The sequence below is a fragment of the Trypanosoma brucei genome, chromosome 3 (genome assembly GCF_000210295.1).
Source record: "Trypanosoma brucei gambiense DAL972 chromosome 3, complete sequence".
Taxonomy (NCBI): Eukaryota; Euglenozoa; class Kinetoplastea; order Trypanosomatida; family Trypanosomatidae; genus Trypanosoma; species Trypanosoma brucei.
In genome coordinates, this window is record NC_026736.1 from 958,855 (window position 1) to 983,768 (window position 24,914).

Consider the following 24,914-nt stretch of genomic DNA (forward strand, 5'->3'; position numbering starts at 1 on the left):
TTACGTCACTAATCATTTTGTATGGAAGGTAGTGGGAGCGAAGAGAGCCAAGTGATATATTTACCGCTCCATCCTTCGTTTGTTTAATTTTTTTCGGTTTGTCTTGCTCACCATCTTGGGTGTTGGGGCTGCTCGGGATGCTGCGGTGTGGTTGTGTGGCTGGGGCATTGTGTCTCGCGGCTTGCCTCCATTATTGTTTGTTTATGTTTATTTGGCGGTGGCGATGCCTGGTCGTGCGTGCGTTTTTTCCCCCTTTTGTACGTCTTCACCAAAGTTGTACCGCTTCTCTTTTCATTTCGCTGAGGGGGCTTCTCTTTCATTGGGTGGTAAACCCCATTCGCGTATGTGTGGTTCCCACCGTCGTAACCTCTTTCTTGCTTTATTTTTTAAAAGTTTACTGCAAATGGTCAAACGCACACGTTGACGTACCGTATTTCATACTGGAAAGGGCTTTCATGGCTTCCTCTTTCATTATTTTATCATCTGTATCTTGAAGATACCCATGCACAACTGACATTGTGGTTAAATCACCCATGCCTGAGAATAGTGGCTTGTACCAACTTCATCTGTTCCTTATTTTTCTTCCTTTCCAAACACCGTCCCCAATTCAGAGAAGGAGAAGCATTTTTTATATTTCTTTTAAAGGAGGGAGCAAAAGGGAGTGCGAGTAAGGGGAAAGTTGACATAGTGGGAAAGTAAATAAATAAATAGGGAAAAGGGAAGCAGAGGAGGAGCAAAAAGTGTATTTTGAAGAAGAGAGCGAAACCAGAATACGGCGCTGATGAGCAACCGGGAGCCAATGTCGCCATTACCCACGCAACCAACTTCTGTCCCCAGTGTGGCCTCATTGAAGGGAGTTCTCACGCCGCAGGTGGTGCTGCAGACGGCACAGGCCTCACTGGAGCTTCCCAAGGCAGATGAGATGTGGTCTAATTGGTACAAGGAGTCCGAGGACCGGTTTCTCGACTTTATTTCCTTCGATGCAACGGAGGGTGGTGGTAACGGAGGTGTTGTCCGCTCTGGAAGCTCACATCGGACGTTGAGTGCACGGCGCATTAGTGGACAATTTGAAGAAGAGGTGATGAAATCATGGGAAGAGGACTGGGAAGATGAGGATGTGGAGGATACATTTGATGCCGTCATGGGGCGGATTGGGCGCTATGAGGCTTCAAGGGCCGCTTCGTCACAGAAGTAGAAGTATGACTTACTCATCAGCAGCTGCACAAAAGACGTGTATTTGTGTGTGTGTGTGTGTGTGTGTGGGAGGCGTGGAAAGGTGTTAAAGCTCTTTTGCTTTAAATTTTATTGTTTGGTGGGAAGGTGGAGTGGCAGAGTGCAAGCATAAAGCGAGATGGAAGAAAATATGAGTGCATGATGTCGGTAAAAAGTTACTTCATCTTGTTTTCTGTCTTTATTCTTCTCTTTTTTTCGTTGGCCACCTTCTGTACTATTTACTGGCTTGTGGTGCGTCGAATCACTCTACTGAGGAGCGTGTGGTGCTTCGGTATATATATTTGCCTGCTAGTGTGTTTCTTTTTTTTTTTTGTTGGCCTTGTGTGGGGACTTGTGGCGTGTTGAAGAGGTGGTTTAAATTCCCCCACAGTCGCGTGCTGGATGTGTTCTCTTGGGAGAAGGGGAAATTGAAATCATTTTACCCGTCGAGAGGGCAAATGTGTGGTGTTCCTTTCTTTTTTGTTTTCCGTTTCTACCGAGGCTGTTTGTTTGTTTCATGCTTCCCTTTCTTCACTTTTGGTTATTCTACGCTTCATTTACGTTCCCCTCCGCTACTCTCTTGATTATGGGTTAGGTTTTGCACCCCGTAACTGCGCTCAGTAGGAGGAGTTTGACGAGACACACACCTGCACATAAGCGTAAATAGATAAATAATCTTTGTGAAATGTGGGTGAGGACATTCCTGCGGCTCTGCGGGTGCAAATCACCCAATGCGGCAGCTATAACTTCTGGATCGTCATGGATGACTGCTGCTGCATGGGCCAGTCTTGGAAGCGAATTTTCTTCTGTGAGTGAGAGCAAATTCCTGCAGCAGGTATCGGATGGATTCCTCACCTCACGGGCAACAACTGACATGATGCCCGCAGAGCAGCTCCTTTTATCCATGGTGGAGGAAAATGAGGAACGTTACAAGGGCGTGGATGTGAGGGATCCTTCATCTATGGCGGTGTATGAGGGGGAAAGGCCGCGATGGATGACACTCGGAGGGCAGGTCCGCGCGGTGTCGGAGTTTGTGTCCGGACATTTATGCCATCACATTTCATTACCCGCGTGGAAGGAGCTGTTTGACCTTCAATACGCTGAGATGGACTTGACGTACTGGCTGTATGTGTTGCATGTGCACATGGTTAGTCGCCGCGCCACTAGTGTTCCCATCGAGAAGTTTAACCGCCGTCGTGAGGTGTTGGAGGAGATTCTTTTGACTATGTTTGACAGTTGGGCTGCGACGTCGGAGGATGTGATGGGACGACCTCCGCTTAACAAAATCCGTTTCTACATTAAGGACATGTACTATGTTACGGCGGTTAACTTTGAGGAAGCCCTCTTACACGATGGCCCCGGGGCCGATTTGATGCTGTTGGGGTTCTTGATGAAGTTCTGTCCGCTGCCGCGTCCCGAAGATGTCCCTCTTTACACCTACTACTCTCTAGTGCATTACATTCGCTTTCATACTGCTTTACTAGATCGGATTCCCGATGAGTCTATAGCGAAGGGCAACTTCAACTTCCTCTCACCGACTGACCCCCGAATATTTGAGCAGTACAGTGAGGTAACACTTGACCAAGTTATTAGAAGTTGGACGGTGGAGGCTAGTGAAGAGGAGGTAAAATGCCATGCGGCACCGTGATATGACGAGGGCTGCGGTTGTTGCGTTTGCATGTTGACAAGTGAGTGAGCCAGTAAGGAGTGTGGTAAAAGCTGTAGGGGTTTAGACGCTGGGAGTCGCAGGTGGTGTAATGTTTTCCATTTTTCCTTTTTTATGTCAGCTCTTTTGTTTGTTTTGTTTTTGTTCTGTGTGTTGTTGTCGAGCGCCCTCAGTGCACTTTGGTAATGAAGGCTTACGTATAAAAGAAGATTGTCGTTTGGTTCTGTTTTACATTTTGTGTTTTCCCTATTTTGTTTGGTTGTCATGGAGGGGATGATGAGCGGTGTGTCGACGGAGGTATCGTGAACTCACTCCCGTTAGTGTGGTATTATTTTCATTATTATTATTATTATTTTTCTCCTACACTAAACATTAAAGTTGGTAACGCGATGTATTTTTTTATTTTTTCCACACCAAAGACATGTATACATGAATTACATTTATTACTATTATTGTCATTATTATTATTTTCCACCCTTTAACACATGCCCGGGCACCGAGCACTTGGCCCTTGTACGTTGCCATCTGGGCCTGCGAGTTGTTCCAGTGCTGTGATTATGAGCAACAACCTCCATCACGTATAAATTCAAATTACATTAATGAGGGAATGGAAAAGGTAAACGGACTCTGAGCATACACATTACTAACGAGGCACGCGATGTCGTGTTATTTTCCATGTCCGGAGAGCTGAGGAAAAGCAAGAAAGAAAGAAAGGAGAGGGAGATTGTTTCACACGTTACACCATATCCTCCTCCCCTTTCCGATATTTGTTGGTGGTTGCAGTCGCCGCCGCCGCTCCTCTTCCCCCCTCCACTGGATACGAGTGGCTTATAAGTGAAAGATCGCGATGCCATGTGGGATATCGCATAGCTCCTATCTTGTTCATCAGTGTTTCTCCCTCTTATTCCTCCCTGGTTTCTCTCTCCTTTTTTTTCTTTTTTAACGATCTAATCCTACGTATGCATCAGAAGTGTTACTGTTGTGTACCTCCGCCAGCGATCTCTTAGTATTTATTTCGCAGTGCTATCTAAATTATCATGAAGCGCATCCCCGTAAAGGACCTTGCCGTCAACGTTCTGAAGCTCCCTCGATTGCCCATTCCCACACTTGAGGCAACAGCGGAGCGGTACCGCGCATCCATATGGCCACTGAAGTCCGCCGAGATGGTGAAAAATCACTTGCAGAAGTTTGATACCTTTCTTACTTCCTCCGCTGGGGGCTTGCAGGCGGCACTTGTGGAGGCAGATACCGCTGCTGCCGCAAGTGGCGTATACCCGTATTCGTATATTGAGGCCTTGTGGGAAGACATGTATTTGAGCAATCGTGAACCCGTATTAGTGAATGTTAACCCCGCCATCACCACCAAGAAACTGAAGAATGCGGGTGATACGCAAGCGGCTGTCGGGGCGGCTGTCGTACACAGCATTGCGCGGTGGGTGTATAACGCCGTGAACAAGGGAGTAGAGGTATTTGACGAAACACGCGATGTGTCCCCGCTACTGCGGCAGTTTGGAGCTTCGGTCATTCCAGGTGAGAAGAAGGATACGTTTCACACCACACCGATGGAGAAACTTCGTCACATCATTGTGCTTCACGACGGCCACCCGTATGCAGTGCGCGTGTTTGACGACAAGCAGGTCCCTCTTGACCGTGCGGTGGTCCAAAAGTCAATTGAGTACGTTCTGTCAATCACGCCAGATGCAGACAACACAACACCCGTGTCAGTTCTTACGGCGGGGAACCGCCAGACTTGGGCAGGCGCTTATGCCGAGTTGGTGAAAACACCGGAGAACGCGGAGAACCTCAAAAAGATTCAAGAGGGCATTGTGGTTGTTTGCCTCGACACTGAGAGTTGGGGAGGTGACGGCAAATTAGTGGACGGTGCTTCCCTGCACGGCAACAACACGGAGTTTGAGAACCGATGGTACGACAAGCATCAAATTATTGTATCTGCAGATGGGCGGGTCGCATTCAACTTCGAGCATTCCGGCAGCGACGGCGTTCAGTGGCTCCGGTGGATCAGTGATATTATCAGTGATGTTGAGGGAGGTGATGGAAGTTCTGTTTCCACCTCTGCCACCAGCTTGGATCCTGCGAAGGTTGGCACCTTGGTTCAGCCCTTGACCTTGACGTTTGGGAAGACATTCGCTGCCCACATTCGCGCGGCACGCGCCGGGGCTCTCGAGCTCATTGCTGGAACGGCGTTGGAAGACGTGACCATTCCGTATGGCAAAACTCAGTTGAAGCAGCTTGGTGTGAGCCCCGATGCGTTTGTGCAGATGTGCCTTCAGGTGGCCCACCACAAATGTCGGAATAAACTCGCACCAACGTATGAGGCGGCCTCCACCGGTCGTTTCTTTCATGGGCGTACTGAGACGATTCGGTCAGCGACTCGGGAAATGCAGCTCGTGGCGGAGGCCGTCAACCGTATGACGAAGGCTAATGCCGCATCCGATGAGGAGGGAAGTACAACACATGTGGCGAGTGTTGAGGAGCAGGTGGCACTGCTAAAGGCGGCTGCAGAGCGTCATGTGAGGTTGGCGAAGGCAGCGGCGAATGGCGAAGGTATCGATCGGCACTTGACAGCTCTGAAGCGGCTGGCAGTTGAGCGCAATGATGCCGCAGCGCTCGCTTTCTTCAACGACGAAACGTACACTTCGTGCTCCACGTGGAGATTAAGTACAAGTAATTTAACAGCGCCGTGGGTAGAGCGATTCATGTTTGGTCCTGTAACCGCTAACGGCTACGGTGTAGGTTACACCATTGATGGAACGGAGGTGCGGCTGACAGTGTCGGCTTTCACCAGAAGCCCATCCACCGACGCGGGGGATATGAAGCTCGCCGTTTCTGAGGCCGCATCAAATGTTTACGGTTTGCTTAAGGCAGGGACTAAACTAAAATAGGTGTAGAGTAGCATATGGAAGAAATGGATAGTACGGATAGTGGGCTGCTGTAAGTGCGACCGCGGAGAGCACAAGGAGTGAGGCGCTAGTGGCCTACATATATATATATATATATATATATATATATATATATATATATGTATATATGTTTGTTTTAATTCACAAACACGGCAAAGGCAGTTTCAAGGAAAACTCAATCTGAATTTTGTTTGGTTATCATCATTTTCATCATGAGATGCAAAGCGTTTTATGCGTGTAAATACCTTCAGTTTGTTTTTTCTTTCACGTTAGTAAAGTCCAGCGAGGAAAAAATAATAATAATTCATAAGCGGAAAGTATGTACACATATATATATATATATTTATATACGTGTGCGCGCTTTTGTGTATGTCTACGCGTTGGAGGCGTAGTTTTTTTTTTCCTTCTTTAATGATTTTGTTCTTAGTATTTTGTGTCTGGATGTGTGCTTGTGGTGCATACCGTGACAGTTTCTTTTCCAACCTCCCTTTTCTCTCTGCGTGTGTGCGTGTGCGTGCTTGTCTCACTGGTGGTGACGAGTTTTGGGTGAGGATAGAGGGACAAAAGGAATGTTTGATGGATTTGTGGGGTTTCAGCTTTCTTCTTTACTTGTTTTTTTCTTTTCTTCGTTTTTTATTCATTCTATTCCTTTAGTTCATCCATGTCCTCTACTCGTCTCTCCCACAGTTTTCTTCCGCAATGTTTGTAATCCTTCGCACCTCCCTCTCTTCGAGGCCCACCCCAGTCTCTATCGCATACTTTTTCCCGCTGGTTATCGTAGTTCCCTTTTCTCTCTTTCTTTCTTTCTTTTTTTTTTTCCCTCCTCCTCCCTCTTCCCTCTCTTTCCTGTCCCTTTTTCTTTTTCTTTTTAGTTTTTTTTATTTTTCGTTTCGTGGGGTCAATGCCGGTGGTGCAGCTGAGGATTGAGAGGCCCCGGTAGCGCTTGCGGGAGGTGGGATTTCTCTCGTGTGGTGGCGGCCCAACATATATATTTATATATACAAAAATAAGCTGAGAGGAGGGACACACACGCAAAAAAAAAAGATAAAAGATAAAGTGGGGGATTTTACAGATAGCGGAGGAAATGAGTGGGGTGCAATGGTTGGAAGGGAGAGAGGGGGGGCGGGGGGAGCGGAGTTGCTTTTCGTAGTACAGTTGTGATTACTTCTGTTGTTATTTCCCTGCCGCTTACTCGCTGGGTATTTTGACCGTTTTTCTTCTATTGTTTTACCTTTTTTTTTTTCATTCTCCTTCCTCGTTTACCGTTTTGTTTCGTTCGTTTCTCCCCCATGTTTTCTGTGTGACTGGTATCAGTAGTGTTAAATGTTCTTTTTTTTTTCTTTTTGAAATATTGGTTACTGCAGTGACCATCCAAAACGGAGTTATTAGGGAAATCGAGAATAATGGGGAAGTAGAGGAAAATGACCAGAAAATGGACACAGACACGTACACACGTACACACAGACACATATACATAAATACCTTAAATATAGGTGGTGTGGAAGAAAATGAGTGTGAGAAGGAGGAATAGTGAGGTTGTGGGACACGATGGGGATATGGTAGTGAATGGAGAGGTAATGTTTGCGTGGAGGTTGTGAGAGAGGTTAAAAAGTTTTGGACGTAAGATTGAAGTGGGATAAGTGGCATTTGGTCCATCAGTGGGTGATGGTCACCTTCTTACAACATTGTCACACACAGGTGCTTCTGGCTATACATGCACACATATATATATATGTGTGTGTATGTGGTTGCCTTTGGGTGTTATGCACTTTCGCACTTGTATGTTCTTTGCCTTTATTAAGCATTTTTTACTTGTCTATTTTCTTCCGCTACCCTCAGGAGGGAACTATTTAATTAGACGGACGGTTGAGGCGCATCAACCCCTTGCACGCTGGCCGCAGGATTTCGTGTACCATAGCCCACTTTTTTCCTCCTTTCTTTCCCCTCATCCTGATATGTATTCTCATGCTAGTCCTTCCCGCGACTTCGCTTTCTTTTCCCATCTAGAGCACCATGCTCAACCCACCCGTTGCATGTGCATTACCATATTCCCACGCTGTATCAAACTATTGCCCACCTCTCCGTCCCTTTCTTTTTGCTTTCCCCCCACTGTTTTACGTGGTGGTGCTTCGGTGCACTCGACCATGCTAGAAAAGAGCTTGGTTGTGGGTTGTACAATTGTTCGTGGTTTCATTACCCCTGCTCATCATTTCGCTTCTCAGTTAGTACTGCACGGAGGTAATGACCTCAGTGCCGGGTGTGAACAATGCTGAGCAACGCATACTTGCAAGTTTGGCGTTGGCTGGGCAGGGTGCGCTGTTACTCGCAACACTGCAGCAGGACCTCGGGCTTCACCACCGCACAATGGCTGCAGCGTTGCGGGGCTTGATGGAAGGCGGGCGGGTGGTTCTGCGCCATGGGAACCGCGAGGGTGATATGTACGTTGCACTCGTGAACAGCATGCCAGAGGGGCCCTCACTGGTACTTGACGCCATACGTGCCAGTGGGAACAGCGGCATTGACCAGGCTGCGCTCTGTAGTTCCCTGCGCTTGCCTAAGGGGGAGATTATTAAATCGTTGCAGATGCTGCTATCACAGAAGCGTATTAAGGAGCGTCGCTGCTTTTCCAACCGTGCAAAACGCATCTACCTCCTATTCGAGTTTGAGCCAAGTGACGAAGTGACTGGCGGGACATTCTATGGCGGAGAAGACTCCCGTGAAATGGACATAGGTTTTGTGGACGAAATGCGGCGGCGCATTATGTTACTTGTGGCTCAGCGGCATTCCGTCTCCTTGGAACAGATTACGCAGCATTTGCAGGAGGCGCGCGGCGGCAGCTCTTCTGCTGATGTGAATGCCACAGCAGGGGGTACGGTCGTGATGACAACATCTCCCAACGGCACGGTGGCAACGTTACTGGGCGACAGTACTGGAAGTTGTAGTGGGGGGGGAAGTGTGGGGGCGGGCTGTGTTAAACGAATTTCTCAGCGCGATGCGCAGTTGCTCGTGCAGACGTTAGTACTTGATGGTTTACTCGATTGCGTAACGCCCTCACCTGCCGTTCCCGCGCAGTACCAATTGGCCACGGGTCGGAATGTAATGAGGCACTTTTCGGCCGTGCCCACCGCTGCCGGCGCCGGCTCCGGGACGAAGTGGGTGCCGGCGCCCGTTTCACAGCCGAGTGCGTGGGCGATGCCGGCTGTCGGTCTTCCTTGCATGGGTTGTGCGCAGCTTCATGTTTGTACGGCAAGTGGCAACGGTGTGGTAAACCCACGCAACTGCGCCTACCTCAAGGAGTGGATGTCGTGACGGCTCTTCCCTTCTTCTTTCTTCGCCGGATCACGCAGTAGATCTGTGCATGAGTGACTATATCCGTACAGCGAGAAAACTGCACACACCGGGGTGGTTGAGATGCAGCCCCACCATCACTTGGCATATCGCTGTTGAGGGCTCCGAGGATGCAGGCGCTTCTGCCGTTTGCGGTCAGTGAACTTTTTCTGCATATACCACGAGACGCACTGTATTTCCATTAAGCTTTGTTAACCGCTTTCCGTCCACGAGATTCGCCTCTCGCGAGATGTCGGCCTGCTCTTGGCACTGTCATGGTTCCTTGTGTTGTTATCTTCTTCTTCAGGGCACTGGTTACATTTTTGCCCATTTGTTTGCGTCTTTTTCTCCTACTCTTCCGTTGCTACACATTTGCTTTATACCGCCATGAAGGGAGGAGGATGGTTATTTGGTTTTCCGCTGGTGATGGTGTGGGCTTTCCCACCCCAACACCATGGGAAATTCAACCCCCACGGGGCTTAACCTCCGCTGATGGTTGCCGAGGTGGCCTGAGGGATGGTGGGGAGCCGGCTGTAATCTCCCGTCAACAGCGACAACAAAAGCCTTCTCGGCATCAACAAGAGCATCATTGTGTGAGACAGCCGAAACCGAAGGTTGTGATCCAGCAGAGTGATCTGCGTGATGAGCAATTCCAGCGGCTGAGCGTGCTGGGGGAGGGTTCGTACTCTGTTGTGGTTGCCGCCCGGCACCTCCCTTCACGTCAAGTCGTTGCGCTGAAAGAACTGTCGCGACAGCGGCTCCGTGATGCTAAGTTAGAGACTCAGCTGCAGTGGGAGATCAATCTCCACCGAACTTTGCGGCACCCCAATATTGTGCGTTTGCTCAGCTATTACATAACTCCGCGAAGTGTCGTGCTTGTGCTGGAACTATGTAGGGGTGGGTCGCTGCTGCGGAGGCTTCAGGCGACGGCGGAGAGACGATTTGACGAGGGCCGGGCGACACGTTATATTCGACATGTTGCTCAGGCACTGGCATATCTTCACGAACACGGCATTGTTCACCGTGACCTAAAGCCGGGAAATATTCTCGTCGACGCCAGAGGTGTAGCACGGCTTGCTGACTTCGGCTGGAGTAAGGGTCTTGCCGGCTCTGCAGCCGCTGCTGTGATAACAAACGGGTATGATGCGTCTGAAGTGGCGCCACGCTGCGCGGCGGGTGAAACCGACGCATGTAGTGAGACGGAGGACGGCCACGGGAGGCTGACAGTGTGTGGGACGCTTGATTATATGCCACCAGAACTTTTGGGCGGCACGCCATGCTCCTACAAGGCTGATATGTGGTCGCTGGGTGCACTCTTGGTGGAAATACTGTCCGGACAACCGCCCTTTTACCGCACGTCTCAGCAGGAGACGTTACAGGCTATTCAAGACGAGGGCCCGCAGCTAGATGTTGATGGTAGTGTCCTTTCACCACTTGCCCGTGATCTCGCCTTGCAGTTGCTGCAGAAAGACCCCAACGTGCGCCCGACCGCTGCCGAGGTGCTGCAGCATCCGTGGTTACGGGGAAAACGTCCTCGCGTGTGAGGTGAAGTATATATGTTTATTAATTCATACACACGCACACATATATATATATATATGTGTGTGTGTGTGTGTGTGTGTGTATGTGTTTGTGTGTACCTTTACTCCCATCATGTAATCACAGACAGGCAGATGCGGTCATTCAGTTATGGGAACGTAGGTATTTGTATGGGTGCACACCTGGAGAGGACATTGGGAGGGGGAGGGGGAGGGGTCACGCGTGGGCTCTGGATTAACTACGTATTTGTCCAGTCGTCGTGGTCTTTGCTGTAATTTGAAATGGCAGCGCGTTTGCCATCATTACACGTACTGCCGTTGCTGCCTTCCTCAATTTGTCATATGTGCCACCAGGGGTTTTCAAAATCTATCGGGGCCTTTCCATTTCTTAGTGTATTTTTACTGATTTCGCCTTTTTTTTTTTTCATTGGCCCGCTTTTTGTTTTTGTTTTTTTGTTTTTGGTTTTGGTGGCTCTGCGTGTTGCTTACGCACACAAATTTGTAATGTAAAGAGGTTGTGCATAACAGTGGATACACGCCATATTTCCCTCCATGCTTCTCTTCTGTGTCCATATGTTTGTTTGTTTGTTTTTAGTTGTTATCACCTTTACATGGCCATTCAACGGGCGTAACCAGGGCCGGTGTGTAGTGGGTCGCCCCCTTTCTCACTCTCTGTCATTATTATTGTGTATATTTTGCACATTTTGTACTTTATCATGGTTCGTTTTAATATCTCTTTCATTCCCTTGTTTCATTACCTAGTGTGTGCATCTCTCTCTGTGTATGTCTGTGTGTGTCTGTCTGTGTGTAATTTGTGCCTCCTCTTTTATCTAAAATAATATATATATATATATATATCTTTTCACCTTTTTTTTGGTTGACAGCGTCGGGTTGTTGTCAACAGCTTTCGCTGCGCAGGGTTTTCGCTGCCTTAACCCTGACGCTGCCGCCTCCTATTCTTTCTGCTTTAGCGGGCCTCTGCTGTGTTTGACATCAGTGTTTTGGGCCTCTTTTTCCTTTTGTGTTTTTTTAAGGAGTGTTTGTGTGTGTGTGTGTGTGGGGGGGGGGGCACTTTTTTCCTCAGAGTGAATCGCATTTTTTGTCTGTCCTAAACATATGTGCTGCGGGCTCGACATGTTCATGTCTTTACCATCGCTTTCAATATTCCTTTTTTTTTTCCCCTCTCCTGTAGCAACGCTTCAGTGAGTCGTTCGCACGTTATCTTTACGTTACAGAGCAAATTAACAATCAAGCGTGCCTTCACTAAAAGGAGAAAAAAAAAGAACAATAAAGGAAGTAACTTACAGCGACATTATTACCCCTATTATTATAATCTCTGCACGAATTACGCGGTACCAAAAGCACATGTCCCAGGAAGGGGTTCATCCTTATTCATCTCAAAGTAACGCCGCTCCCCTTCCCATATGTCCTACCAGCCCATACGAGTGGGATATTTCTTCAGGAACTCATGATTCCGCTGGAGAAATGATGTCTTTGAGCATCTCTCGAGAATCTCCACCGTGCCCACGACGGCATGGAAGGCGATCGGATCGGACGCAACCGCGGGGACCCTTTGTGAAGCTACCGGAAAGCAAATTAACACCAAACGAATGCCAAAGCAAAACGAACCTAATTGTACGTAATCTTTCCAATCGCGTGGATGAAGCGGTGCTTAAGCAAATCTTTTCGCCATATGGAGAAATTCTTTCTGCGGCTGTAATGCGAAATATTCATACGGGTGACAGTCTCGGAACGGCTTTTGTGCGTTTCGCCACAACAGAACAGGCGCGTGCGGCTCTGGTGGGTTGTCATGGGCGAGTGGTTTGTGGCCGTGTGCTGTCGGTTCAATGGGCGAAGAGGCAACACGATGGCACTCCCGTAGGCGAGGCCCGAAAGAAAATTGTGAAGTTATTCATACGTAACATTCCTTTGGATGTGGGACCTGAAGATGTGCAACGTCTCTTTGAACGTTTCGGTACTGTGGAGAGCGTATCACTGCACAAAGACACTGCTGCTGCAACTCCCACTACTGACAACAGCCGACCCCAACGCCGCATTGCATTTGTGACATTTACGGAATCTGGTGTTGCTGATCGTGCAGCTGAGGCTGTACACAACACTCGTCCCTTCCCATCTCATGGTTCCGTCCCATTAATGGTAAAACTTGCAGAAGATCATTCGGAGCGCCGGCTCGCTGCTGCCGCTGCTGTGGCTGGTGGAGGTTCGGGGCATAACTCCCGTCGAAGACCGGAAAATCATCAGTCGAATTCCACCTCATCCCTAACTGCAAGTTGCGTTGGAGACATGACTCCAACAATTTCCGATGCGGGTCGCTTTAGCGCAGCGTCGGTTCATGTTGCTGTTCCCGACTCACCTGAGGCTTCCCTAATAAATAACTTGCCATTGCCACGAGGCGGTGTAAAGCAACAAAGTCAACCGAGAGAAGCGGAGCGGTCTCAGCTCCCACTTGCTGCTGTGCTCGATATTTCTTTACTTTCGTGTTGCTCAGCACTTGCAGCGGAGGGGCTTCCACACATGTCGCCGGAAACGTCGAGTGTCAGCGGAAGTGACCGCCAATGGGCGCGGTGTTATGTGCATGATCCATACAATCCGAGCCGTTCCCGCCAATACTTGGATGAAAAGTAGTGTTTTGTACAGATGGTTAACGCGTATTATGTGTATTTGTTTTGTTTCCTTCTTTTTATTTTGCTCATGTCAGTTTATTTACTCTTTTTTTCCCCCCTCCCCCCTCCATTCTCCTTTTTGTGTTGTTGGTATTCTTTTAATTGGTCCAACTTTTTTTCTCGTCCGCCATGTGTGTGTGTGTATGTGTGTTTTGTTTTTTGTTTTTTGTTTTTGTTTTTGTTTTTGTCTCCACTGTATTTTGTATTTTCCTTCCTTCCTTCACCACACTTCTTTTTTTTTTTGTTCTCGACCACTATCTGTATTTATTTTATATCCTCATGTGTTTGTGCTTTTGCTTTGTTGTATATCCTAATATATATATATAATATACGTTAACTTTATTATTATTATTATTATTTTACGTTATTTATTTATTATCCTCCGATTGAGCTCGTGTCTTCCCGTTTCTCTGTATTTACACATTCTTCTTTTTTTTCCCCCCCCTTTCCCTCTCCTTTGCGGTTACACTTGTGTTTATTTGCTTCATTTATTTATTCGGTTTATTTTCTCCTGGTTCGCACGTGTACTGTTTTTCTTTTTTTTCTTTTTTCTTCCTGTTGTGTCCCATCAGGGGGAAAATAAATTCAATCTTATATTTTGTATTTGACTACTCTTCCCTTCTTTTTGAGTTTTTGTTTTTCTCAAATTTCTTATTTTTTAAAAAAAAAGAAATAAAAAAAACAAATCTCTTTTTTTTTTTTTGATACGTTTTTATCTCCGTGTTTATTCTTCATTTCCCAATTATTTGCTTTCCTCGGTTGCCACGGCGGTCCGCCGTCCCCTTTTTATTTATTTGTTTTTTTCTTTTTCTTATAGACACCACTTATATTTGTGAATATATATATATATATTTTTACACCTTCCTCTTGTTCTTTAGTCATTTATTTACTATTAGCTAATTAATTTCACTTTCTTTTGTTTAATTATTTTTTTAAATTTTATTTGTAGTTATTATTCCAATAACTATATAATATAAATAAATGGTTGAAGGAACTGAAGTGTGTCCAAGTGGAGACTTGTTTTTGTTTTTGTTTTTTTAATAAAAAGAGAAGAAGATATAGAAAGTAAAGGGATGAAACAAGAGGAAAAAAAAGGGGGGAAAAGTAATGAAAGTTCCTTTTATTTTCATAATAATATATATATATATATATTTATTTATTTATATATTTATGTATTGTTTGTTTTGTTTATTTAATGGCAAACTTCACGTGTGCGTATGCGTGTAACGGGAGGGAAAACCAAAAAAGAGTGAAAAGGAAATATTTCTCCGTTTGTTTGCTTGTTTGTTTTTTGAGTTTCTGGCTTTAAAAGAAAAAAAGTAATACAAAACAAAATAAAGCAAAATAGCGAAATGACGAAATAAATGACATTTGTACGAAAGTCATGATATTAATAAATATATATAAATATATATAATTAATCACTTCTAATGCCTGGTTTCCACCGTTATTATTATTATTATTGTTTCGATTGTTATGTTTCTTCCTTCCTTCTATTTTGTTTGTTTGTTCGTTTGTGTTCCGACTCAAATGAAGCGGGAGGGAAAACAACACAACACAAGACAAAACATAACGAAAAAAAAAATGAAATGAAATAAAGTAAAGTAAAGTAAAAGTATCGGAATCAAATGAGTTAAAACGCTGGGAGAATTAAAATGATTGAGCGAAAAGAGTAAAGGAAGAATATATATATATATATATAGAAGGAGGAATAATGCATAAAGGAATTATGAGGTGGGGAATAAATAAATAAATAAATAAATGAGTGAATAAATGAATTATTGAGGGAAATGTGGACACTACTCAGTTCATTTCCGTAACGATTCCGCGCACCTTTTTATTTTTATTATATTATTATTTATGTTGTTATTATTACTATTTTTATTATCGTTGCTTTCGTGATGCGGTCCTCCCTTCATTTCCCCTTCTTTTTTTCTCAAATAATAATTATTTGTTGTTGTTGTTGTTTTTGCCTGTCCCCGTGTTCTTTCTTTTTGTTTCTTTTAAAAAATTTTATTCACCATTATATTAAAATTAAAATTATTATTATTATTGTAATATCATTATTTATTCGGTGTCTTGTTATGTCCCTCTCCCCGAAAAATAAATAATAAAAAGAAAAATAAATTAATATTTCAAATTCACGGCACTCGAAAGCGGAGGAGAAAAAGGAAATAAACAAACGATAACAATAATAGAAAGAATAGAAATAATCAAAAATAAATTATTCATATTTATTTATTTATTCATGTTAAATAATGACGAGAAGAAGTTGAAAATAAAAAAAAAAAATAAAACAAAAAAAAAGTAGAAGTAAATGAAAGGAAAACAAAAGACCGAAGTGATTTGTTTTATCTTATTTAGGGTGCTTTAAAACATTTGGCCGACAAATACAATACGTGAAGTTATTTTCTCTTCTTTTTATTATATTTATTTTGCCTGAACCTTATTTGTTATTTAATCGCCCTTCTTTTTTCTTTTTTCTTTTTTGTTGTTGATAGCTCCTCTGAAATGAAAGAAAAAAAAAACAAGATAAAAAAAAAAAAGAAACATATATATATATATATATATATATATATGAGCGGAAATGTATGTTTTTTTTTTTTTTTGGGGGTGTGAGGGAAAGTTTTCCCTTTCTTTCCTTTTTATTTTCTTTTCACAGTTGTTCCTCCTCACTCAAAAACAAAACAACACCAACAAAACAGCTACTATTACTACTGCTAATTGTGTCACCATTTATTTCCTGCTATTATAATTGTTAAATGCTTCCGTTATTATTATTGTTTTTATTATTATTGATATTAATATTATTGATTTTGTTATGGTTGAACTCCCTTAAGTACATGTGCTTCTCTTCATTTTCCCCCTCTTTTCTTTTCTTCTCTTCTCTTTTCTTTTTTTTTTCCTTTAAAAAAAAAAATCATTTGTTTTGTTTTCTTCTTTACATATCAGCGAAGGAATTACAATAAATTAAACAGCAGCAGCGACATTTCCGTCCAGAGTTAAAAACAAAAAACAAAAACAAAACAACAACAAAGAAGGAAACTAAAGGAAGGAAGTGATCGAATTAAAGAAAGAAAAGGCAAAGGCAAAAACAAAACAAATAAAATAGTGCGAAAAGAAAGGGAAGGAAAGTGGAAAGGCAGAGAGAAAGAACAAAAAAAAAAGGAAAGAAGAGAGAGAGAGAGAGAAGAAAATAAATAAATAAATAAAAGCGAAAGGGGAAAAAAAAGAGAATTCATTTACTTGTATTTGTACTTGTGTATTTATAAGTAAATACAAAAGAAGAAAAAGGACCAAAAAAAGATACAACAACAGCAGCACCCCACCCCCCACACCCAAAAAAAAAAAGAAGCGGAATAACACGGACACACACAAAAGTGAAAGTGAGCGTGTCACGTGAGAAGCAACAAAAAAAAAAAAAAGAAGAGCAAAAGGAGGGTCGGATAAGTCCTTGGGTGATTTTTTTTTTTTTTTTAAAAGGAGAAAAAAGGTGCGGGAAAAAAAAAAGAAAATTAAAACAAAGGGTACGAGGCGCACTTTACCGGGCCACATTGCTTTTTTTTTTTTTCAATACCATATTTTGGTTGGTTGGTTGTTGTTGTTTTGTCTTGTGTTTCTTTTGCTCTTAAAGGGTGAGTGTAGTTGACACAACTGCAAACACAAGAAGGGAGAAGAAATAACATATACGCATTTAATAAAGGGAGACAAATACAGCAACCACCACAAAATAGCTGAAAAGGTTGCAAAGGAAGAGAGAGAGAGAGAGAGAGAGAAAAAAAAAAAAAAACACCGACACCAACACCAACAACAACAACAACAACAAACGATCTGAGAAGTGGCTGAAATCACTCGCAGCGGTTTTTGAGCGTGAGTGAACTCCACAATACAGGCGAGAGGCAGCCGCACAGCCTCCTTTCACCCTTCACTCACGAGGGTTCCGTGAGGCAGTTAAGGAGCGTGACGAATTAATAAAAAAAAGAAACAAGAAAAAAAAAAAGAAGAGGAGGAGAAACAGCAACATCAGGTGATATAGCTGTGGGACGGTGAAGAGGAGGTTTCACACACAAGAGGGAGTGTGGTACCAAAACTATACATACAGATAAAAGCAAGTGCGCATAACCTTCAAGGGAATACGAGAGGGCGTTGTTTGTGTATTTGTTTGCGTTTTTGCGTGTGAGTTTGCGTGTGTGTGAGAATAGTAAAAAACAGCAACAACAACAACAACAGCAACAAACAAACCCCAACTGCAGGGTGAGTCATGGAAGTTCCTTTTGAAGAAGGGACGCAGTTGGTTCATGCAATTGAGCGGTCCCAGCAACGGAGTTTGGATGCCTCAGCGGTGAGTGACGTGGAGACGGTACCACCGCCGACAACTACTGCAAATGCAAATGCAAATGCAACTGCTGCTGTTGCTCTTAAGGGTTTAGCCACCACATCTGCGCATGTGCCGCTGCCACTCTTTGGTTTGGATGATGAGGGTCGAAGTGGCAAAACGCCATTGAATAATGAAAGCGGTCCGGGAACGAGCAGTAGTGGAAGCCATAGCAGCAGCAGCAATGTTCCTGTTGCGAGTTTGCGAGCCGGTACCGCTGGTACTCCCACTGTTACCCCGGCTGCGGACTCCCGTGCGGAATCTCAAAGTAGGACAAATCTCTTTGTGAGCAATATTCCCCATTTGTTAGGGAAAAATGAGTTGGTAGATTTATTTTCGCCATATGGAGAAATTCTTTCTGCGGCTGTAATGCGAAATATTCATACGGGTGACAGTCTCGGAACGGCTTTTGTGCGTTTCGCCACAACAGAACAGGCACAGGCGGCGATGGAGGCTCTGACGGGTTATGTGCTGGAGGGCCGCTCGATGGTTGTTCAATGGGCGAAGAGGCAACACGACGACACTCCCGTAGGCGAGGCCCGAAAGAAAATTATGAAGTTATTCGTACGTAACATTCCTTTGGATGTCAGTGACGCCGATCTAACTGAAGTGTTCAGCGCGTTTGGTCCAGTGAAGGGCGTGTCAATACATAAAGACACCACGCCAAACGCCGGTCGCCACTTGGAACGTCGCATCGCCTTCATTACGTTCCACACCGACGGAGTCGCTGAGAGGGCAGCTGAGGCCATCCACAACACTCGTCCCTTTCACAGTTGTGGAAAAATTCCCCTTATGGTGAAGCTTGCGGAGGATAACCCCAGACATGGACGCGGTCACAACGCACAAAGTGGCCGCAGCGCTGGGGGACGGAATGGCAACACAAATCAAAACAACGATGGCAGCGTCAGTCGCAGTAGTCCAAGTGGCAGCGTTAGAAGTAACAAGTCATTAGGGATATCGGGCCATGGTTCCGCGAGAGGGGATATTCGTGGACTCGGTATTGACACATCAGGTGGCCTTCCGGGACTTTTTTCGCTCGGAACCGATGCTTGCGGTTTCCCGGGAGGCGCTTTTGCCGTCTTTCCGACTATGATCCCACAGGGCGGTGTTTTTGTGCCTCAACCCGTTCTAAACGTTGGCGTAGGCGTAAATGGTCAGGCAATGGCACTGAGGACTCCAATGTTTTGGCATCAGGCCGGCTCCACCATTCCGGTTGGTGTTATGGGCCAAAGTCAATCCGCAAATATGGGAGCCACAGGCGGCAATTGTTCACATCAGGGGTTTGCATCCGTTTCTGAGGGTTCATCATCCGAGCAGCAGCGTGTGGACATCTTTTCGTCCTTTGCACAACCGCCGCCATTCCCCGCAGATCCGTTAGCGGGTCTTGTAGATTCCACGGGGTTTTCGTTTACGGCTCCTCCTCCTCCTCCTCCTCCTCCTGCTCCTGCTCCTGCTCCTGCTCCTGCTCCTCTTTCTTCTTCTGCAGTGGAGGTCGGCCCGGTTGTAAAAGATGATGTGGAGCCAACGATGTGTCCGCATCCGAGCAGTAGTGATGTGTATGACGCCGATTCATCATTATCGCTTGATTTTCTGGAGAATTTGGGCGCGGCGGAGTTGTGCCACGTGACGACTCCGTCTGGTGATGAGGACCACCGCCTGCATGCCCCCGGCTCATTTGTGCCGTTTTTGTAACACACAGATGACTATAAAAGAATACGAAGGGTGTATGTGTATGTGTGTGTGTGTATGTGTGTGGGTTACGAGTTTGTGTACCCTTCGTTCCATTTCGTTTCGCTCCGTTCCGTTTCTTCTCGTTTTCGTTTTCGTTTTTGTTTTGTTTGTTTGTTTTGTTTGTTTTTTTAATTTGGGGGACGGGGGATGGGAGGGATTCCCACTTTTCGGAAACTTGTCTGCGTTCGTGCTTCTGTGTGCCTTTAGAAGAGGATCAAAAGGAGGAGGAGAGGAGTAGGAAGAAAGGGGGCAAATGATTTTTTTTTTTTTTTAAAGAAAATAATAACAAGAGGGAAATGGCAGAGTGTACGGAGGGGAGTTATTGTACCCTTACTCACCTGTAAAAAAAAAAGAAAAAGAAATAGAATAAATAATAAAATGAAAAACAAAACAAAAAAAGTGAAAACAAAACAAAACAAAAACAAAACAACAAAAGGAAAGGAAAGGAAAGGAAATGGATTCGGTGATTAGAACATAGTGAGCACAAATGGTTGGAGAAGAAAGTTCATAAAAAGAAGGTTTGAAAATGTGCGCGTTGTAGTGAATTTGGTGTACGTGTGTACGGCGGGGTGGGTTAGGGGTGGCAGGGAAGGAACAAGGAATGTTGTATATTTTTGTAATAAAAAATATAGTGAAACAAGAGGAATGTCACGCGTTTTTATTGTTATGTGCGATTTATTATCACTGCTATTGTTATTGTTATCATCATCATTATTATTATTATTATTACTGTTATTGTTTTGTTGCTTACCAGAGAGATTTAATGAAGGATTCAGGTACATGATTGATTGTGTGAAGAATATTGATGATGGATACGAATATATGAATATATGAATAATGTTGTGATAATGATATACAGGACTGAAGTGTGTATGTGTGGAGAAGAGAGAGAGACAAGAGTTATGGGCGCAGGATGCGGGGAGATGTGCGCATTTAATGTGACCAATGAAAAAAAAGGAAAATGAAAATGAAAATATAATAATAATAATAAGAATAATGTTTTTCCCCCTTTTTTTAAAAAAAAAAATGGAGTGTGAAATGAAAAGAATTAGAGCAGACACGGAAGAGAGTGAGGTAATGAAGCAGAGGAGGGAGATGAGTAGGAATAATAGAAAGGAATGCCGAAGCTGTGGGAAAGAGAGAGGCGAAAGAAACGAAGCGGAAAATAAAAAGAGGGATGTAACATATCCTTATGTAAATTAATGGCTACTTCATTACCCTCAACTCTTTCTTCGATCCCTTTCCTCTCTTAACTCGTCACTTTATATTGTATTATTATTATTATTGATTATATTGTATTATCTTGTTTAATCTCTTGTGTCCCCCGTTCCGTTTTACCTTCCCACGACATTCAAATAAATTTTTCAATCGTTGACTTCTCGTTCCACTTTCTTTTCCTTCATTTCATTTCATTTCACTTCATTTTCCTTTCCTTTCCTTTCCTGTTCTCTTTTGCTTTGCTCTTTTTTTTTTCTCGTCTTTCTCTGTTCATTTCTTTTTCTTTTTATCACTTGTTCCCCCCCCGCGCGCGCTATTTACCTCCGTTTCCTCTCTTATTTTTGTTGTGTATGTTCGGGTTCTCTTTTTTTTTTCTTTTTTCTTTTTTTTTTCTCGTTGTTTCTGTTCGATATTATTTGTTTTTGTTCTGTCGTGTTTTGTTCGGTGTTCTTTTTTTTTTTTAAGTTTAAGTTTTAGTTTTTTGTTGTTGCGTGTGTTTTACCTTTTCCCCTATCATCTTGTTTGTTTCCCTGTCATTGTCTCTTGGGATCCGTTTTTGTTTCTGTTTCTCTATTGTTACTTTCCCGTTCATAGTGTACGCTTTTCTTTCTTTCTTTTTCTTTAATGATAATAATAATAATTATTATTATTGTTTTTATTATATTAAATCAAACGATTCTTTTTCCCTCTTTCGTTTTTTTTTTTCAAACAAATTCCCAATACGGCAAAAATCCGGAAGAATGAAAGTAAAGGAATTAAAAAACAAAACAAAACAAAACAAAAAAAAGCAAAGACGGGAGGAGGAACGAGAACAAGAATAGAATTTTTTAAAACAAATGAATTGAACTGAAATGAATTCATATATATTCTCATTTTAAAGGAGGAAAAAAAAACAAGGGAAAGAGGAAAAAAGAAAACTAATATTTATGATATGAAGGGAAATATTTCTCCCGTTTTGTTCGTTTTTCTCATGAGTGCATTCGAGCAAAATAAATGAGACAACTCAAGACGAAATAAAGTGAAAAAGAGAAGGAAAAAAAAAAAGAAAAGAAAAAGAACAGCAAAGAAATGAGGGAATGAAGAAAATATCTCTCGGTCTTCCATTAGTTCACTCACCACCTCCACTCATATAAAAAATATATATATAAATAATTAATTAAATATATCAATATAAATTTATACATTTATTATTTTATTATTACTACTAATATTATTACAGTTATTATTATTATCATCATCATCATCACTATCACTATCATCATCATTATTGTTATTATTGTTCTTTTTTTTTTCTTTATTGTTTATTGTTTTTAAAATTATTATTATTATTATTATTGTTATTGTTGTTCATCGTAGTTGTGATGGCGGCAACAAATAATGAGTGGAGGTTGCATGGCCAAACTAAAAGGAAGAGGGAAACGAGGGGAAACGAGGAAAAGGAAAAGGAAAAGAAAAAGGAAAAGAAAAAGAAAAAAGAAAAGAGTGAAATTAAATGAATTAAATGAAATGTATAATATATAATGTATAATCCACCAATATTTTGTTTTTTTTGTTTTTGTTTTTGTTTTTTGCCTTTGGTTTACTTGTGAAAGAAAGGAAAGAAAGACCAAACAAAATGAATTGAAGTAAATGGCAAAAAAAAAAAAGAAAAAAAAGTAACAAAAGCAAAAGACAAAGGGGGAAACAAAAACAACAACAACAACAACAACAACAACAACAACAACAAAAAGCTGTGAGATTATACAAAATTGTATGTTCCTTTAAGAATTTGTGTTTGTTTGTGGTTTGTTTATTATTATTATTATTATTATTATTATTTTCATCGTGACTCATTCGTTGAAAGTAGTCGTCCATTTTGACAAAGCGGAGAGGCGAAGGGGGAGTGGTGGTGGTGGTGGTGAAGTGGAGAAGTGGAGAAGTGGAGAAGGGGAAAAAAAAAACAAAAGAAAAGAAGAAATTTTGTATGAGAGAAAATCAAATTTAAAAACAAAAACAAAACAAAAAACAAACAAACAAAATGTATAAATATAAATAAAAGAAAAGAAAAGAAAAAAAATGACATATTGGGGAATTACACCACGTCAAGTGTACGAAAAAAGTGAAATTGAATTGAATTGAATGAGATAAGATGAGATGAGATGAAACGCAAAATGTACACACGTAAAAAAAAAAAGGGGGGGAGGAAAAAGAAAAGAAAAGAAAATAATAATTTTTTTTTTTTTTTTAAAGGAGGAACTGAAGAAATATCGCCATGGGAGGAGAGACGGTGACCGCTAAAGTGACCGATATGACACAAATAACAATTAAATAAAATGAGCGAATGAGCGCTTTCGTTTAGCAAAAATAATAATAATAATGATAATAATAATAATTAAAAGTGACGGGCTTTCGTTATTATTTCCAAGTGGCAGAAAAAAAAAAGAAAAATAAAGGAAAGTGAAGAATATGTTGTGTGCGTGTGTTTTCTTTTTCTTTTTTTCTTTTTTTTCTTCTCTCCTTCTCACAAATTAAAAGAAAAACAAAATAGTAATAAAAGAGAGAGAGTGAGTGAGTGAAGAAGTGAAGAAAGGAAGGAAAAAGAGGTAACAGAAAAAATGAAAAGGAAAAGAATAAAGGAGAATATACCTTTATGCAGAAATAAATAAATAAATGTACACATTCATATACGTTATGGTCACATAAATTTAGAGAAGGATGAAGAAGGAGGAGGAGGGAATAAAAAGAAAAAAAATAAAGGAATGCAAAAAAAAAAAATATATATATATATACACAGTTCGAATGAAGATTAACAAGTGAAAAGTTGATGGGATTATGGAATTCCAAAAATAAAAAAAAAAGAGGAAAAATAAAATGGGGGGGAGGGGGAAGAGAGACCGGGTTATGCAATAATAATAATAATAATTTTTTTTCCTCCCTCTTTTCTATTTTCTTCTTCTTTTTTCTTTTTTTCTTTTTGTGCCTCACACGTGTGTATTTATTTATATATATGTTTATATTCCGTCTCATATCTTTTTCCCACCGTCACTGCTATGGTTTTGATAGCGGAATTCAGCAGAAGATACAACACCAACACGTTGCATTTACACGGGCACATTTTTTTTTTTTTTTGCTTCTTCATATATTTTTACTCACGCGGTTTTTTTGTTGGTATATTTGGTAAAATGCCCCGGTGTTTTTATTGTTTTTTCTTGTTATTGCCGTTATTATTATTATTATTATTATTAACGTGTTCGCTGCTTTTCCCTCCCAAACCGTAACGCCGTGTGTCATGTAAACAAGTGATTTTTGTTGTTTCCTTTTTTTTCTTTTTCTTTTTTATTTTATTTTAATTTGATTAATTCTTCCTTTCTTTCCTATCAAAAACAAAACAAAACAGAAAATAAATAAAAACACATATACACATACGTACACACACACACACACACACATGTGAATAAATAATAATAATAATAATAATAATAATAAAACAGCCGTTCATTTGCCACCGTTAGCATATTTTACTAACAACAGCATCATTTCAATAATATTAATATTAATAATAATAATAATAACGGTAGTAATGGTAACTATTATATTATTATTATTACGTTATTATTGTTATGTTTATTTATTTATTTTGAATTGTTTTTGATATTTTTATTATTATTGATATTATTATTGTTGTTGTTCTTATGTTAATGAGATATGAGGCATCGATATATATATATATATATATATATATATATATGCGTACATTTATTATTATTATTATTATTTTAAAGAGCGTGGCACCGAAGTGCTGAATAAAAGTGAAAATGAAAATGAAACGAAATTTTATGTTATGTTATGTTGTGTTGTGTTGTGTTATGTTTTTATTTTATTTTTGAATGGAGATGGGAAAGAAACACATAAGGCACTGAAAATGGAATGCATCGTTCATCGTTTTTTTTTTTGTTTTCTAGAAACAACCCGGGAGATTATGGCGTAAAATGCACATTATTGCCCACTATTGAACATTATGGCGTAAAATGCACATTATTGCCCACTATTGCACATTATGTCTTAAAATGTGCATTATTGCCTACTATTGAACATTATGTCTTAAAATGTGCATTATTGCCTACTATTGCACATTATGTCTTAAAATGTGCATTATTGCCTACTATTGAACATTATGTCTTAAAATGTGCATTATTGCCTACTATTGAACATTATGGCGTAAAATGTGCATTATTGCCTACTATTGCACATTATGTCTTAAAA

The 24,914-nt window shown here is 41.9% G+C and overlaps 9 protein-coding genes across 9 annotated transcripts; 8 read left to right on the plus strand and 1 right to left on the minus strand.

The window, feature by feature from the left end:
* Positions 1–137: 137 nt before the first annotated feature.
* On the plus strand, positions 138–494 carry TbgDal_III4230 (hypothetical protein, unlikely; the record flags this gene model as incomplete). The annotated part of the gene is made up of 1 exon (XM_011774069.1): positions 138–494. One exon carries the CDS (start codon positions 138–140, stop codon positions 492–494), a length of 357 nt encoding a protein of 118 aa, XP_011772371.1.
* A 287-nt stretch (positions 495–781) lies between these two features.
* On the plus strand, positions 782–1,195 carry TbgDal_III4240 (hypothetical protein, conserved; the record flags this gene model as incomplete). The annotated part of the gene is made up of 1 exon (XM_011774070.1): positions 782–1,195. One exon carries the CDS (start codon positions 782–784, stop codon positions 1,193–1,195), a length of 414 nt encoding a protein of 137 aa, XP_011772372.1.
* Positions 1,196–1,897: 702 nt separating this feature from the next.
* Positions 1,898–2,860, plus strand: TbgDal_III4250 (hypothetical protein, conserved; the record flags this gene model as incomplete). The annotated part of the gene is made up of 1 exon (XM_011774071.1): positions 1,898–2,860. The coding sequence occupies one exon, from the start codon at positions 1,898–1,900 to the stop codon at positions 2,858–2,860; it is 963 nt and encodes a 320-aa protein (XP_011772373.1).
* A 1,055-nt stretch (positions 2,861–3,915) lies between these two features.
* Positions 3,916–5,781, plus strand: TbgDal_III4260 (carnitine O-palmitoyltransferase II, putative; the record flags this gene model as incomplete). Its single annotated transcript, XM_011774072.1, has 1 exon — positions 3,916–5,781. One exon carries the CDS (start codon positions 3,916–3,918, stop codon positions 5,779–5,781), a length of 1,866 nt encoding a protein of 621 aa, XP_011772374.1.
* A 1,260-nt stretch (positions 5,782–7,041) lies between these two features.
* Positions 7,042–7,455, minus strand: TbgDal_III4270 (hypothetical protein, unlikely; the record flags this gene model as incomplete). The annotated part of the gene is made up of 1 exon (XM_011774073.1): positions 7,042–7,455. One exon carries the CDS (start codon positions 7,453–7,455, stop codon positions 7,042–7,044), a length of 414 nt encoding a protein of 137 aa, XP_011772375.1.
* A 585-nt stretch (positions 7,456–8,040) lies between these two features.
* On the plus strand, positions 8,041–9,108 carry TbgDal_III4280 (hypothetical protein, conserved; the record flags this gene model as incomplete). The annotated part of the gene is made up of 1 exon (XM_011774074.1): positions 8,041–9,108. The coding sequence occupies one exon, from the start codon at positions 8,041–8,043 to the stop codon at positions 9,106–9,108; it is 1,068 nt and encodes a 355-aa protein (XP_011772376.1).
* Positions 9,109–9,401: 293 nt separating this feature from the next.
* Positions 9,402–10,670, plus strand: TbgDal_III4290 (protein kinase, putative; the record flags this gene model as incomplete). The annotated part of the gene is made up of 1 exon (XM_011774075.1): positions 9,402–10,670. One exon carries the CDS (start codon positions 9,402–9,404, stop codon positions 10,668–10,670), a length of 1,269 nt encoding a protein of 422 aa, XP_011772377.1.
* Positions 10,671–12,029: 1,359 nt separating this feature from the next.
* TbgDal_III4300 (RNA-binding protein, putative) lies at positions 12,030–13,310 on the plus strand (the record flags this gene model as incomplete). The annotated part of the gene is made up of 1 exon (XM_011774076.1): positions 12,030–13,310. The coding sequence occupies one exon, from the start codon at positions 12,030–12,032 to the stop codon at positions 13,308–13,310; it is 1,281 nt and encodes a 426-aa protein (XP_011772378.1).
* Positions 13,311–17,609: 4,299 nt separating this feature from the next.
* TbgDal_III4310 (RNA-binding protein, putative) lies at positions 17,610–19,415 on the plus strand (the record flags this gene model as incomplete). The annotated part of the gene is made up of 1 exon (XM_011774077.1): positions 17,610–19,415. One exon carries the CDS (start codon positions 17,610–17,612, stop codon positions 19,413–19,415), a length of 1,806 nt encoding a protein of 601 aa, XP_011772379.1.
* Positions 19,416–24,914: the final 5,499 nt, after the last annotated feature.